Source organism: Thunnus thynnus, chromosome 14 (assembly GCF_963924715.1).
Source record: "Thunnus thynnus chromosome 14, fThuThy2.1, whole genome shotgun sequence".
Lineage (NCBI taxonomy): Eukaryota > Metazoa > Chordata > Actinopteri > Scombriformes > Scombridae > Thunnus > Thunnus thynnus.
In genome coordinates, this window is record NC_089530.1 from 16,602,028 (window position 1) to 16,619,173 (window position 17,146).

The following is a 17,146-nucleotide window of genomic DNA, read 5'->3' on the forward strand; positions in this document are numbered from 1 at the left end:
TTCCAGAATATAAACTAGTGACTTACTATCAGAATTTCAGGGATGTAAAAGGGTCTGCCTTCTATCTGTCAGTGTATGTTCTTTTTTTTTTTAACAAGCTCACTGGAATCACAAAATCTGTGAAGTAATACGCAACTGTGAATGTCTGATCTCTTAGGTGATGAAGGTTTCTCAAGGAGCTCACTGTGGCCCATGAATTTCACAAGAAACAAGCTGTGCAATTAATTAGATATGGCCAAGTCAAGTAATCTGGGTTCTGGTATTCATGATGTAAGGTGTCCTCATCTCATCCCCAGAAAATCGTTGGTGCTAGGGCCTTGATGAGGATGATGAAAGACTGTGAAATGGTGATCTGGCTGCTGCTTGACATTCTGCAGTGAATAATTACCTGTGATCATTAAATACCCTGCATCTGCGGTAGAAATATAAAGCAGAGACTCCTTTTTCTATACAGTGCCAGCTGTAGCGTGAGTTCTCGTGTATACTGTTAATAGCAGCTGAGAAGTGTCAATTTATTCGTTTTGAGAGATACTTTAGATATTAATGTTATTTTCAAAAGGGAATAATCTTAAGGACTATTTTTGCAAGGACGGCATATCAGGTGACTTCTCCTTCAAACATTAAAGAGCACGTTTATTTTTGCAGTGTAGGTCATACAGTATATAACCACCGCACTGTATAATAACAGTAACTCCCACTGGCATGGCTTAAGTGTGTGTTTACTGGTGGTGCACTTTCCCACATGTTAAAGGCTACATAAAATGTTGCAAAGCCTCAGTTATAAAATTAACAGTGTGTTGATCTGCAGGAGGATATGGTGTACTCTAACAGGCTGGTGATAGTTCCCAGAATACTAATGGGGACATTGTAAGTGTCTGTTCAGGCTCGGAGGGGTTAGGACAGGAATCATGATTAGTAACTTATATCCTGTATTAATATGGAAACTAGAACATATGATACCATGTTGTGACAGGTAAATAAGCACAATTAATCAATGCAAGAGGGAAATTACAATAATTATTATTTCTTCATTATTCCTGATCTGGTTTCAGATGGCAACCTTCACTGATATATAAATGACATTGCTACCTCCCTAAAGACTATTTCTCTCTGCTATATGTCTTCATTCACTTCCTGTAGGAAGCTTGACAGGGCCATAATGGTTTTCCTAATAATCGCTAGACTAATCCATAATTGGTGCTACTTTCATTTAGTTAAGTGTATATTTTGTCCCTTAACAGTCTTTGTTAGAGAAAACCAGATTGGTTGTTAAGAATGTGTGTTGTGCTCTGCATTCCCAATAGACTACTTCAGCTTTTCTTTCCGTTCACTGCCGGGGAATACACACCACAGCCAGTGTAATACATCATAATTACAGTGCCTTACTGTATCTCGCTCTTTCAGCTGTGGTCCTGCATGAGAAGGCTGTTGGAAAACCAGTGGAGGTGTACTCAGTTAATAAAAAGACCACTAATAGGGGTTCTGCCCTGCACTCTGTGGTAGTGTAGCCACCCACTCTGTACCCGAGGAAGTATATGCTGTATGCATTTAAAGTTATGTTCTCTCTGCCTCTGCAAATTGGACATTGGACTAATAGGAGGAGAACAATGTGCTGCTAATGTAAGAGGGCATGCAGAGTTCTTCCTTGAAAAAGGAATTAATCTTGCACTGAGCATTGCTCCCAAGAGAGACCTAGCGTTGAAGGATTAGCATATGGCTGTTTGAAATATGCTGGCTCCTACTGTGGCTACTGTGTCCGAGCTCTCTACAGTTCACACCTCGCCAGCTAACTCTACACTTTAATCCTCAATCTTTAAAAACCGCAGGAAACTGCACTGTTGGTTTGGATGATTTTCGGAATAGAAAGATCTTTGACAGTAAGTGGCACCATGAGGTTATTTAAAGATAATTTTGCAATCCTCAGTTTACTGATGTCAGTATTATATGGTATCAACCTAAATGTTGGGGATTTGAAGCTGCACTGGCTTTGAAAATGTACACTACTGTGGTAGCCTTCGGGCATGGCTTTTATTCTAACCTGCTACTGCCTCCTAGTGGTGCTCTAGTAGACTGTTTGTTGATCTCTTGTGTTTTGCTGCTGAAAGAGGCTTACAGTACCTGACACTGGCATGAGTGCATCTGCCTTATATGGCCCTTCAGTTGCTGGCAGGAAGCCTCCATGTACATTCAGGGGAGGGAAACTCATTTGTGGGAAGTTTAAGCCTCTTTGCTGTAGCCGAGCTTCTAGCTGCATTGCATGTTTGAAGTATTGTATATGCAATGAGTTGTATTATAATTTAAATCTGGGAAGAAGTGCTGCTGCTTTTAAAATTAAACATTAATATGTGTGCTCTGTCTACGCAGAATGAATGTCCTGTAGAAACCAATGCTGCGTACACTAGCAGTGTGTGTGTGTGTGTGTGTGTGTGCATGTGTGTGTGTTTAGTGCAGTGTAGCATTGTATAATCTAATCCTGGCTGGGTTGACTGTCAGTATTATCCCAGATGAACCATCCCAGACTGCTGATTGATAAAAGGTCCCAGTAGGCTGCTGTGCCAGAACATGTGACAGAGAGGCTGTGCTCTGGCTTGCAAAGCCTCAATGAAGTAAGAGTGGGCACAGACCAGAAAAACCTTTTTGAATGAGCATCTGGCCGGCTGACACGTGTGTGCGAGAGGCTTTGGCATGTGTTGGAAAGAGATTTTCTCATACACAAGCACATGTTCAAGAGACCAGAAATTCATTGAGAGTTTTTCAACACATGCACACACCACTGTACTTGTCAGGACGTTGTAAAATGTTGCAGAGCGAGATTCTTATCCCCAGATGGGAGAACAGATATTTGTCCCACAAAGTATTAAATACAAGCCCCCCCCCCAACACACACATACACACGACTACACACACAGAAGTACAGTATAAACACCGTGTTGGAGGCCATCACTGTTTTGGTACAATGTAAGATTTGTACTCTAGTAATGAATGCCAAATTTGCAATTCTGTATACAGTGATGCAGACCAGTTTATTAGTATTGTTCAGTCATTTGTGTGTATACTTCCAACACAGAATTTCACGCATACACTTCAGTCTAGTAAACATATGTATTCCATGACTAAAAAGAGAAATATTGTATATTACCTGCCCCCTTTTCAGAGTTACATTAACATAGATGATCAGCTCATACTTTGCTTATACTTTTTTAAACCTTTTGCGCAAAACACATATACACAGTCTTGCTAAGCATAAACACTATTCACATTGTCTTATTTAATCTCTATACATTTTTCAAAAATGGAATAATACCCAAACAACATTCTTCAAGTAATTCCCCAGAGAATTATACAAATTGACTTCATACTCGGAAATACACATTTGCTTTAATGTAGTACGATAATGGAAGTACAGTAATTGTGTGAAGAATGAAAAAAAGAAGAGCTTTAGAGGCCACTTTTCCCACCTTTCTTCATTACAAGCTATTAGTGCTCTAAAATAATGAGAAGTAATTTTAAGATGACCTTTGAATTTATGGTTTGAATTAAGATTTGATCCCTATTCTAATAGAAGTTCAAATCAGATTTTACTGCACTTTGACTGAACTGAAAGTAACTGACCCCAGTCCTGAATTGCATAATAGCTGTTACCTGCAGCTTGTTGTCAGAGAGACGTTTGAAATTGTCCCTGTGGAAATGGGACGCTACTTTTGAAGTCAGGATTATTGTTTTTGTTTGGCGTTATTTTCAATTTATTTTTATCTCTTCTAATCCCTGGCAGGGTTCAGACTTTTTTTTTTAGAAAATATATTCAACACAGCTGTGTGTTGATGTGGACAAAGCTTAATGAGCGTTAATAGTAGAGCACTGAAAGGGGCATGAGAAAGTTAAATCTGTTTGGGTTGTGGGGATTAAAGACACTGTAACAAAAATTGAAAAAAGAAAAAAAAACCCACCTATATTAGAGCTGACATTTTGCTCACAGAGACACAATCCCTGGCAAATCTGACATGATTAGACAGACAATACAGACCTAGCTGTCTGTTTTAGCTTGTCTGTCTGCAGCAGTGACCATTGATTTAACAATATTTGTTTGAATTTGAGGTGTTTTTTCATTACCTGGAACTTTTTACATTAGTGGTGCAGCAACGAGGAAAGGGAGAGCCTTGCTTCCTGCGTCGCTTTTACCAGGAATTATCTCTTGTTATTTTCCGGAGGTGCTTTTGGAAAACTAATCCTTGAATCTTTTGGATCACAGATTTTTAATTCCTATCTTGACAAGAAGAGAAAGGAATTTCCCTGATGTTTTTTTTAAAATCAAAAACAATGATTCCTCCTAAGCTGCTTGTGTACCACCGTACACAGAGTGATGCTAATTTGGAGAACCTCCAGGAAACATGGAGGCGAAAGAAGTCCTGTGGTGATCTCTTTCAGAATGGGTACAGGGTGAGGCAGGGCCATCATGCGCAGGAGGAAAAGGGAAGGCAGGCAGGACCTTACCATTCAGTCTGGTCCTGTTTATGCATCCTCTTCAGCTGGGGTAAGGGCATTAGTACTCAAGAGTTGCTTATGATGATGACCTAATTATTCCAGATCTTGACTGTTGTTTCACGGTTAGAGTTGGTTGAGTTTTTTTTGGTGTTTGGTGATGAGTTTATGGCCACTCTCTTATATTCGCAGGTTGTAAACTGATTGTAGAGATCGTCTCAATAGGAATTCACAACACCTTTTGTCTCACATACACAAAACCACAGGCATGTGTACTTGCACGCATTTCATGAGATCAGTTGTGTTATGTAAAAAAACAATGAGGCAGGTGTCACATTGTGCTGTAATCCCTCAGCGAGCTGCTCTTGGATTCAGACTGAGGCTCATGTAAAGTAGGCCATATAACATTTATGAATTCATAAATAAATCCAAGACATCATCGAGAATAAAGTGTTTTGTTTCAACCTCTTGTGTCTCACAGACTCAATTTTGAATTGATTTTGCTTAAGCTCTGTAGTACAATATATATAGAGCATTTTTCTGTTCTGCTCATGTACATGTTGTCTACATTTAGTTGTCTTTCTTCTCAGCTGCCGCTGTAATATCCCTCTGCTGCCACTGTTAAGATATTTTAAAAAACACCCAATTTATGGATACAATATGCATGAATATGAATCCGTTGTGATATTACCATCAGTTGTTTTGTCTGCACTTATTATATGCTAATCTCTCTCTCTCTGTCTCTTTGTCTGTCTTTCTCTCTCTTTTTCTCAAAGGTTTAAGATTCCTGAGAGCGCTAAGATTGATACAGTTCTCGGAAATCTTACAGTTTTTGAATATCTTGAAAACAAGGTTAGTATAAAGCCTTCTTCACAAACACATCCACCTACAGTAGCACCTTCACTGTTACTGCCCCCCCCCCCAGTATGTCTGACAATGAGGCTGGTCTGAACTTTCTACAAAGTGCTGACATAATTAGTATTTTCATATATCATGTGGAATTGCCACATTATGTGGTAGCAATTACGTAGATTTAACCACATGTCTTAAGCATATTTTATGAGGTATCTTAGTTGCATTTTTAAGTTAATAATAATTTTATGGTGTTATATAAATATAGTTGTCACATCTTATGTAAGTAATACATTAGTCTACAGTACTATTTATTAAATTCATCTTTCTGATGCAGACTTGGAATTTAAATTTAATTTTTCAGACCCAGTCTATATGTCATTGGCCTTTTATTTTCCTTTTCATCATTTATATACTACAGTTTTTCAATATTCTGTTTATTGATATGCCCATGATCTAATTTCATTCCCGTCTCAACTTTCCTAAATGTAAAATATTGTGAGTCTAAAAGTTATTGTGAGTGAGACTTTCACTAACTCACGAGTCTCAGTTTAATTCCTTTCACTCTGAATGTCTGAATGTCTTTGAGAGTTTTTTGATTCTTCTTCTACTCAGCAATTCCATCAAGCTGGTGAACCTGTGTTCCATCTTCATAAGCACATGGCTTACAGCTGCTGGATTCATACATTTGGTAAGTGGACAGATGTGAGGGCCAGTGGGGTCCAGTGATTAATGAGCCAGTTGGAAGGTAGCTAACTGACATGAGGCCAGGGATTGCTGGAGAACCAAACACAGAGTTGTCAGTCCGCCATGACTGAGTGAATGTAACTGACGGCAGAAATAAAAGTTTTATAATGGCACGGAAGACAAGACTGTATTTAATGTGGACTGGTCATGTCCAATAAAGGATCCACCAGGTTGATACACAGGTTCAGTGCATCCCTACTTCCAAGTATGCAGTGGTAAATAAAAGGTGGATAAATTATGACCAACAAGCACCAAGATACTATATGTGTAAATGTAATTATTTAAAAAAAATCCATATAACTTAAGTGTGAAACATCATATGACTTTAAATTGAATATGTATTTGACAAGAAAGAGACAATAGAGATATTTATTAATATAACACGCACTGCAACATATACCGTCCAACCACAATTTCTGCTGTTCAAGTGATATCCATCTAAGTCAAAATGCCTCAGAAATAATAATTAAAAAACACTGATCACTGTGTGTAGTGTGTCATCATTTCTTCAGCAAATGTATTAAGTTTTTTTCAAATTACTTTTATTGTTTATCTGTTTCTCACACTGCTTTACCACCAGATGGCAGCCTAAGCTCAATATACAAAGAATATATGACTCAAGCAAAGATGAACACATGAGCACTGGTTGCTGGATTTAATCAAACTTGATTAAACTGTTTCTTTATGCAAAGACACTGTTTACAAATTGGTGGTCATGGTCATGTCAGGGTCATGTCTCATCATTTCCCCCTTCTCCCTTTTTTTCCTTTTAGGTGGAAAACTCAGGGGATCCTTGGGAAAACTTCCAAAACTCCCAGTCACTTTCCTATTGGGAATGTGTCTACTTGCTGATGGTGACTATGTCTACAGTGGGCTACGGGGATGTCTATGCAAAAACCACCTTGGGACGCCTGTTCATGGTCTTCTTCATCCTTGGTGGTTTGGTAAAATCAGGCTTTTCTTGCTCCCTTTCTCCTCTTATCCCCTCCTAAATCCTGCCTGTCCCCATCAATAGAATGCATAAAAGTGTTGACAATTACCGAAAAGATTATAAATTAATGCAAAAGGATTTAAATATATTGATAATTGTGTATATATCTATAATATTTTAGTATAGTGAAAATGTTAGAACTATGTTGCCTGTATTAGTAAATGTTGTATCTTCGTTACAGTGTAGTTGTATCCTCCTGTTTAGCCTACTGTATCTTGTCTACCGTAGTTACTATGTGCTCCTTTGTTCCCTCCCCTCATGTGTCATCTCTGTATCTGTTTGAATAGAGTATAAGCTATTGTCTGATAATGTTGTCACTGTTCTTTTAGAAGCAGTTGCGGTTTCAGGACACCCCTCCTCCCGTGTCTCTTCCCACAATTCCAACAAACACAGGGGCAGGGAGATGAGGCTTAGGCCAGCCTGACTGTTACCATAGCAACAGCAGCCTCCCACTCCCCCCCCCCCCCACTCCCTCTCACCTTCCTGTGATCTAGCGTCCTGTTGGGCTGCAACTAGCACAGTAACTTATATACACACATGCCCGGGTGCACACACCTGTAAGTGCGCACACACATGCTCATACACAGACACACAAACTGTAGACCCCTCCTCTCTTACAAAAAATGGAGGATTTAAGCAAAACACAGTTACTGTATTCTGTATTTGGACAGCTATCACTATGCACTGATGACTTGCAGCTGTGTGGATGTGTACCGTGTTGTGGCCATGGTGATAGGTTGTGTGTTTTTCTCAGTGCTGAGAGCTCTGGAAGTCTTAAGGCTAGCACTATAAGCTGCTTTCTATCAGCAGCAGTGGCTGAATAATGACTCCAGGCTGGGGATATTTTAAAGCCAGGGATCATATCTAACTCACGTCATTTCACATTATTTCTGGGAATGTATAAGTGAACTTTCCAAGCATGATTTAAGTATGTATTTACAAGGGCAAGGGAACCTCTTGGTTTTTTATTGTAGATGTAAGCCTAGATGAGTAGTGTCAGTGAGTACCCCCATGTTGGTTAACACAACCCTGTGTTAACGCAACAGGCTGCGAAACTTTGCAAAATGCATCCAGCTCATTTTCCAGCCCAACAAATGAGTCTTAATGTGTTTTGCAGCTGTGGACCATCAGGTGGGCCTATTCAAATCAACCTGCCAGATTATCTGTGTTTGTTGGACAAAACATGGCACATAGGTTTTTATTCTCCCTCAGATTTTAACGCAGTTCTGTCATCCAAAAAGGGTTTGGGTGCTATCACAGACTGAATATTCACCAGCTGTGACAAAATTATCGCCCACTAATGAAAGCTTGTTCCTAAACCTTTACCTTTAAAAAAACTGGGGCTATTTTTTCTCAACAGCAAAACAAGATTTTTTTTGTATAAGATCTCTCTCATTTTTGTGAAGTTTAGCAAGTCTGTATGGACAATGAGAGAGTTTTTTTTACTTGATTTACATAGCAAAAGTAATATTTTTCTCCCCTCAGAAATCTGGATTCATGCACCAGTTTCCCCACCACCCACTCTGCGGCGTAGTAGTCTCTTTTTTAGTCTCTTCTTCTGTCTTCTATCTTCTCCTTAGGCCATGTTTGCCAGCTACGTCCCTGAAATCATAGAGTTAATAGGAAACCGCAAGAAATATGGTGGTTCCTATAGTGCGGTTAATGGGAGAAAGTAAGTATTCCAGATGGTTCTGCTGTTTTTCTGTGTGCGGTAGAACCCTCTCTGCATGCCTTTTTCTTTTTTCTGTTCCATGCATGTAGGCCATGTTTGCTCGCTACGTGCCAGAAATTGCTGCTCTCATCCTTAATCGGAAGAAATACGGAGGGAGTTATAACTCGACACGAGGCAGAAAGTAAGTTGAAATCCAGACAAGGTGTGGTTGTGTGACTCAAGTGCACCCCCCCTGAAGTTTTATAGTTACTGGGGGTTTGTTAACTTGATTTCTTAGAATAGTAAAGTTACATTATGACGTCAAGTCACACTGCGTGACTGGAGACCTTGGCCATTAGGACACACATGTCCATGCCCCTTAACTCTCTCTTTCACTCTTTCTCTCTCTGTCCTTGTCTTCTTTCTCTGTCTACCTTTCTCTATATCTGCCTCTCTCTGTCCTTCACTCAGAGCTTTCCTGAAGTCATTTGTGCTGTTCATTTTCTTTCTTTGTCCTCCTTGAAACATCCTGTGTTGAGCTTTAATTTAATTTGGAAAATAGAGCTTTCATGACTACTACACTTTAGACTTGCAGTATATTAACCTGTGGTGCTTCTATGCAATGTATCTGTGTAGTATGTGTTGTTCCATTTTCTTCTTCTATTCAGATTCAGTCCCTCATTAATACTGTCTTGCTTATAGGGATGAATTAGGATCATCATCCATCAAAGTAAAAGAAAATAGTCATGAAACCCCTACTATCCGCTTCTCAAGGATTTTTTCCACAAGAAAATAGAAAGATTAAAACATCTGCAAGTGCATTATTATTGGTGGTCTTTTTAAGTATCATCAATCTCAATGACCATTGCAGGATATTATTTCTTTTCTTGTTTCATTTTGCTTGAGTTTGTTTTGCATGTTCAATGGAGTTACTTTTTTTGGAAAAAAAAAGAAAAAACTGCATCATTTCTGGCATGTTCCCTATGACCTGCAGATTTATGGCTTTTTCATTGATTGGGAACTCTATGAAAAAGCCATCTTCTTGTTGTCTGTCACCGCTAGCCCATCGCATCATCAATGCTTGACATGACTCTGGCCCTGATCTTCAGTCAGCTCCCACACCCTGAATGCTGGTTGCCTCGCTCCCATTGGAGGCTCTCAATTGCTTTTGGCTTGCTTTGCCTGCTTGGTTCTCTGGGTGCCTGCCTGGTTCTTGTGTTTGTGTGGTGGTGGAGTTTGTCTCCAGAGGCTCCTATTCTTTATGTGTGATTGGCCTCTCACAGCAGAGGTTCCAGTACACTGTGAAGTATGTGTGACACTGTGGTCATTTAACTGTTTGTACTGTACAAGGTTACCACAATGCTTATTGTGCAGTACTGTTCTCCTTCCCCTGTGGCTCAAACCTTACTGATATTCAGCACACAGATTTATTTAATCCAAATGTGGTGTGTCCAGAACAGGGAGGGTAGGGTTTTCTGTTTTTCCTTCTTCTCTTTCCCTCTCATTTTCTTCTATGGCACTCAGCGTCTGCTGCTATGCTGTCTTCTCTTTCTCACTCTGTTTCTCTTTTCCAATCTTACTCCCATTGTTTTCAGTCGCTCTGTTCAGCGGGGTGGATTCTGGGGAGTCAGCAGTAGAAATAAGCATTAGAAAAAAGCCTTTGTTCAATAATGTTTGCCTGTCATTGAGATAAGATTGATGAAATGTTATGTTTGGCCAGTGACCTCAGCCCAGACTTGCAGATGGGTGTTGAGAGAAGCCCTTGTCAAAACTGAGGATAGTTTCTCCCACACACTTTATTTTCTCCTTCCACACCCCCTTCCAACCCTCTTTCTGCTTAGACATACAGTGCAAACATATGGAAACAATCACATGATACCCACCAAACACAAAGGCTTAGAGTGGCACCGGGCTCTTTCATTCTGATGTGTATGCATTTGGTGTTTACATGTATAGGGCCTGACACATGTACAAAACCAGCTTGTCATGTGGGTTTAGGATCGCCATCGGAGTTCAGTGCATTATCATTTAGCACAAAAAGAAGTCTATCAAGAAAATGAGATTCGGAGATTACAAGTATCCGTCTGATTACAGAGCTCACAAACAATGAGGTCATGATATATTGTGAACTATTTTAAATGTAACCCTTATTTCATCTCTCTGCCTGGATGCTGTCATTTGAAACAGACCTTGAAGGTTATTTGGAAGTGAGAGGAGCTCACATTGGATCCATACTGAATTTCTGTTCCATGCTAGTGTTGCTTATATTAGTCTGTGCAGTGTAGCATACACCCGTGAGCACAGTGACAGCACTCAGCCTGTGTATGCTGATATAATAATGACAAGCGTTGCGTTCTGTTGGCGCCCACTGTACTCGGGGCTCTGTGGTTTCCATTACGGCACTATGGTTTCCATTAGCCCCAACTTCAGCAGAAGGGTTGGCATGAAAACTGGCTTCAAACCTGGCTGAACTCTGACATACACCTTTGAAAGGTTTTTTTTGTTTTTTTTTGGTGAGGGCTAGCAACTTGAGGCAGACCCAAAGACTTTCACATTATCAGGCATTAACACACACACATGCTTAGATAATGGTAAAACATACATCCGAACAGTCTGCATACTATTGCACTGTTAAGAAAAAGTGCAGTATCTATACCTGCACACTTAATTTTTTTTAGCTTGCAATGACTGCATATGGACTTGTTGATTGTTCGCATTGATTGCAGGAGATTCAGTTGCACTTGTTGAGTGTGTAAATTCCTTGAAAGGTAATACAAAAGTAAATTGTGAACAAAGTTGCATAAATCGCAACGTTTTGATGATGACTCTTGCAGTAAGTTTCATCACTGACCTAAGGATTAGAGCAGTACCAAGTGAGTGACCTCTGTTGCTGATGTTTGAGCTCTCTGTTTGTCCATTTTGTATTCAGTGCATCCCTAATGACATCCTGGGATGTTCCCTGACTGCATGTTTTGTGTGCACGCTATGTAATACCCCTTTTGCATTTAATGTGATTGTGTGCCACACTTTTAATTTTCTTGATAGATGTGTATTTTCTAGTAAAAATCTGTGCCCTTGGATTGCATTATTTTTTTTTTGTTTTCACTTGAGTTTTGAGTTATGTCTATAGTTTGAGCTGAACTGTATAATCAGGTTAACCAGAGGGGTTGTATTTTCTTCATGAGGCAATTATAAATGGTTGAATTATCTACAATATCCTGTCCCTATTTCCTATTTTACTAGCCAGTGATCTCAGTATTGAATTTAATGCCACTATTGGCACCCCAAGAGAGGAAAAATTTAGTAGAGGCAGGCCAACCTTAATGATGTCTATTAATTGAAGCATAATATCTCAACGGTAGATCCAACTCAAACACTGAAACTCAAGGGGCAGAAACATAGTTTGAGGAAGAAAGTTTTGCTTTGCATAAATCACCTATTCAGAGTGAAAGACTGTGCCTCATGTGTACCTGTGTGAGTGTATGTGTTTACCTGTGTACATGCATTTACACCTTCAGATTTGGGCTTTAGTGTGTGTGAGATTCTTAACCTACAGTTGAACCCACACAAACCAAACATTACAGCACATAAATCTGTATATTCCCTCTACCCTTGGATAAGGGCATCTGGATACTGGGAATAGGAAAACATGACTGATGTTTTTCAACTATTGAAATGAGAGACATCTTGTGCCAAATACCACTGGCTGCCCACAGACATCTCAGCTCATCAGCTTGTAAGACCACACGGCCCTTTGCTCAACTCTGGCCAACCATGCCATCACGGCTGCTGATTAGATTCCTTTAAAGGACAGAGGCGACATCTGTGAAGACCATTATGTCCTGCAACATCTAGGAACCACCATTCCCTCCATATGTCTGTCACATCAATTTGCCAAGTCCACTTCAGTTCAGCCCCACCCGGTCCATCTGGTTCAGGATAGCAGAACACTCAGTGATCTGGACTATGGCTCTCGTCTAACATCAATAAAGATTTCTATTTCCTTCATACCTGCCAAATCGAGTCAGATTTCAGTAATGTTATATACAATTTTAGATGTCGACTGTTAAAGGTTAATGTGTTAGCCAGAGCTTCCTTCTTGTGTATAAGAGCATGATAATGGATTGAAGGAAACCTGTCATAACAAATCTAGTGTGATGATAAGAACTTGAACAGTGAACAAATATGACCACAGTGTTATTTTTAATTTTAGGAAAGTGTAACCTTATACCCATAGTCTTAAGTACAAAGCTGTCCAGTACCCAGGCACTCAAAACTAAAGTGGTTCAATTGTCTCCTGGCACATCCTGCTAAGTAGTGGATAAGGCCATTGTCATTACACAGATTGCCTTACAGGTCTCCATAGGGTAATTAGGGTGTCTGCCGAGTGTCCACACTAATCCATGTCAATATAGAGCTGGATTCTATTGAGCATGTTTGGATTTCTCATTTAGGGGTTTGGCAGAAGGACTTGGTGACATTTACATTTAAGTACAGAAGGGTGGCTCAACTTACCACAGTGCAAATGAAGCATATAAAGTGTCTTAAATCCACTAGATTAGTTTGATGAAATAGCATATCATGGTTGAATACTGATACTTACAGTGTTATTAGTATTACTTTGCAAGTCTTTTTAACAACAGCAACGTCTACTACAACTTTTTTTATTAAAAGGACTCATAACAGTGCTACAATAACATTAAAGCAGTAAGATAACATAAAACATTAACATAAATTGTAAAGAAAATAAATTGAGCAAGAATAATATTTTCATTAACAATGTCAAGTGAAGTCAAGTAAATTTTTATGTGTATTTAGACCCTCGATTCGAATAAGGAAAAAACTCCCTTAAAAAACCCTTTAAACAATGCTTGTTTTTTTTTTCAACAATGAATGATACATGATGCAGGAATTGATGATGATGATTTCTCTCCGTTCTGGGACACTTACATTTGATATTTACAGAAGCGCCACATTTGTTGCAAGTCAAGACTTTAATAAGACTTAGATAGAGATAATCTAAACTGCCCAAAATTACTCTCACATCAGTTCATGCTGTGCAACTGGAACTGACCCTTGAACTTGATCATTCTAGCCTTACAGTGCAGTCAGAGTACAAACAGGGACACAACCTCAACTCAAAAATCATTCCAATCTAACCTCCCAATTCCTCACTGCTGTAATCAGCTCTGTTCACTGTCTGACAGATCCCTCTGCTGTAATGCACTACTGAATCTTGCCAGGGACCTGTCAAATACTCTGAGGTCCTGTTTAGAATTTGTGTCAACCCCAGTCCTCCAAATCACTTTGAAAGTTTTCAGTAATGTTCTGTATAAAAGCATGAGCATATTGATGTACATGTCTTTGTCAACATCCATTCAACTCACAAAAGGGTGGTTTGGCCGAAGGGACAGTTTTTATATTGAGAACGGATGACACTCCAACCACTGTGGGCTGTGTGATTATATCTTAGATTTTCTAAAGTGGTTCAGAGTTGAGTGTTTGATTGCACTTGTCGTGCAGAATTTAACCACTTTCATTACATGGGGGAAAATATTCACTTTTATGGCAAAAAAGATATAATTCAGTTATGTGTTTGCTTTGAAAAGACATTTCTTGACATGTATATAGATTTTTTTTCATTCTACATTTGAGTTAAATGTTGGTGTGCTTTGGTTTCACTGATTATCATTGGGAAACATGCCAGTGTCTGTAGTGATTTCTGTTGCCCACTCAAGATGATTTCTTCCCCCCTTCCAGGCATATTGTGGTCTGTGGTCATATTACCCTCGAAAGTGTCTCCAACTTCCTCAAAGACTTCCTACACAAGGACAGGGATGATGTCAATGTAGAAATTGTTTTTCTCCATAAGTAAGTTAACTTTTTCCTCCTCACCACGTGTAGGTTAGCACTGAACACAATGCTTGAAACAATGCACAGTCGTCCTGTATACACGAGGTATCTGTATATGTATTAACCCCTCTCCCCTTTTCTCTGTGTGTGCTAGTATTTCCCCTAATCTTGAGCTGGAAGCCTTGTTCAAACGGCATTTTACCCAAGTAGAGTTCTACCAGGGATCTGTTCTCAACCCTCACGATCTGGCCCGAGTGAAGGTACAGTCAGTGACAGGACTCTTGGAGAGATAAAATTATAGGCAACAGATGTTAAATTTAACTGTTGATTAAAATTGACAGATTAAGAGCAAAATTCCATTTAGTAAATCAGTCATTTTGAGGTTATACAGTTTATAGAATATAATAAAAAATGAAAAATAGAGGAAAACAGTACAGGATGACAAAATATGAATATCCATTTCAGTTATTTTTTTAAATTCTTAAACAAAACAGACAGTCAGAAGAGAGAAAGTGAAAAATAATGATAAAATCTTTGCAGTTTGATCAGCAGTATAACAAATTGTATTGGCACTGGCCAGAATTAAACTGAACTGATTTGTCAAAAGATTTTATGAGAGAAAGACAGACATAATTTGTTTGAAGCACTCGGTGCTCATTAATAAATACTGACATGTACAATAATGTTAACATATTTGTTTCATTCCGTCACACATAGATCGAGTCAGCAGATGCCTGCTTAATCCTTGCCAATAAATACTGTCCAGATCCTGATGCTGAAGATGCCTCCAACATCATGAGGTACCATATCCTCTGGACTTTGAGATCAGTTGAAACTGACTAGATCAGCTGTTATCTTTTTGTTGTTCAATATGTCTGGTGCCTGTTTTTCCTTCTTCTAGGGTCATCTCAATCAAGAACTACCATCCCAAGATCAGAATAATCACACAGATGCTACAATACCACAATAAGGTGAGATGTTTTAGGTGGGACAAAGTTACAGTATATACTGAACAGTTTGGTGCTGTGTGATAGTAAAGATATCCTCATTTTACCTTGACTCTCCATCCTCCCTCACCAGATCGAAAGGTTATGACAAGGGTTAATCAGCAACCCTGTCTGTGTAAGAGCTATACATGTGCTACATGAGTAGGTTTCAACATTTGGTAATTTGAAGTGTAAGAACGTCAAAACCCTGAAGTATGAAAAAAACCTCAATTCACAGTTTTATGCGGGGGTTATGTGTTGGGCAATGTCTTGGTTTTGAGCAGCTGCCAGGCAACAATCAGAGTCACTCATTCACTACTCCATATATAATAAACACTAAATAGTTTACTCAATTGTGAACAGCAAATCCAGATTTCGGACACTCATTCATCATAATTTTGTATCATCACCATCAGCTATAGAGTTGCGCAATGGCAATTTTCTCATTGTGGGATTGTTAGCAGAAAGTTGTACATGTCATGGACACTATTTTTGTTTTTTTGAGTTTTTGAGTGCACTATATAGTGGATACATTTACACACTCAGCACTCGGACACTCAAATAAAATGGCAAAGGATAAATGTAGTGCACTATATACTAAAGAGGGAGTGATTTGGGACACAGCCTAAGTTACTGGTCAAGTTCAACTTAGAGTTAGACCGACACATAAGCCACCGTAAATCAGTGAATTGTCATCTTTATGCTTCTGATTTTTGTATGTATTTAACAAATGAGATATAAAGTGTTAATTAGAGAGCTTTAAAGGTGCTGTTAATACAGAGCCAGGCTAGCTGTTTCCCTGTGTCTAGACTTTCTGCTAAGCTAAGCTAAGCTAACTCTAGCTTCATATTTACCATACACACATGAGACCGGAATTAATCTTCTCATCTAACACCAATTCTCCGCCAGAAAGTGAATAATGTATTTCCTAAAATGTCTAACTATTTGTTTAAGAAATATAAATCTTTTGTGTAGTTTTCTGTGTCTTGTAACCTCGTCTCTCCGTGTCATGTGATGAAGGCACATCTGCTGAACATTCCGAGCTGGAACTGGAAGGAGGGTGACGATGCTATCTGCCTGGCAGAGTTGAAGGCAGGCTTCATTGCCCAGAGCTGTCTGGCCCAGGGCCTGTCAACCATGCTGGCCAACCTCTTCTCCATGAGGTCCTTCATTGAGGTAACGCAGAGGACAAGATTAATTTGCCTTGTCTCAGTCACTCATTTTGAACAGACAGTGCATTTTGGTAAATGAAATGATTTATCATGAGATTGGAGGTGAGGTTACCATAAGTGGATACAGTAGGTTCTCTAGTGACAGATGGAGTAGATCTATCAAATGCAGTACATTTCCCAGGAAATCTTGACATCTTTGTCCAGAGAAGGACTTCCATTAGAGTGTTTTCAGACATCCTGGCACATCATATTTTACTGTGACATTTCATATGGAATCTGTTCAGTGTTTCTGTGGCTCAGAATTTAAGAGGTGCTTGCCTCTATCAAAGAACTGTTCTCATGTCATTAAGATGATGGATCAGCATATAATGACCAGGCTGATGTGCGGCGGAACATCTGCAGACCACATTGGGCC

The 17,146-nt window shown here is 39.3% G+C and overlaps 1 protein-coding gene across 8 annotated transcripts in view; it reads left to right on the top strand.

Annotated features, from left to right (window-relative positions):
- The window catches only part of kcnma1a (potassium large conductance calcium-activated channel, subfamily M, alpha member 1a), a 141,106-nt gene that overhangs the window by 79,024 nt on the left and 44,936 nt on the right, over window positions 1-17,146 (top strand). For all 8 annotated transcript variants that reach the window (XM_067610261.1, XM_067610259.1, XM_067610262.1 and 5 more), the window contains exons 6-14: window positions 5,256-5,331; window positions 5,947-6,022; window positions 6,852-7,022; window positions 8,650-8,741; window positions 14,481-14,591; window positions 14,728-14,833; window positions 15,291-15,373; window positions 15,475-15,544; window positions 16,580-16,735. In XM_067610261.1, coding sequence (XP_067466362.1) covers window positions 5,256-5,331; window positions 5,947-6,022; window positions 6,852-7,022; window positions 8,650-8,741; window positions 14,481-14,591; window positions 14,728-14,833; window positions 15,291-15,373; window positions 15,475-15,544; window positions 16,580-16,735 — 941 coding nt within the window. The remainder of the gene's footprint in view (window positions 1-5,255; window positions 5,332-5,946; window positions 6,023-6,851; window positions 7,023-8,649; window positions 8,742-14,480; window positions 14,592-14,727; window positions 14,834-15,290; window positions 15,374-15,474; window positions 15,545-16,579; window positions 16,736-17,146) is intronic.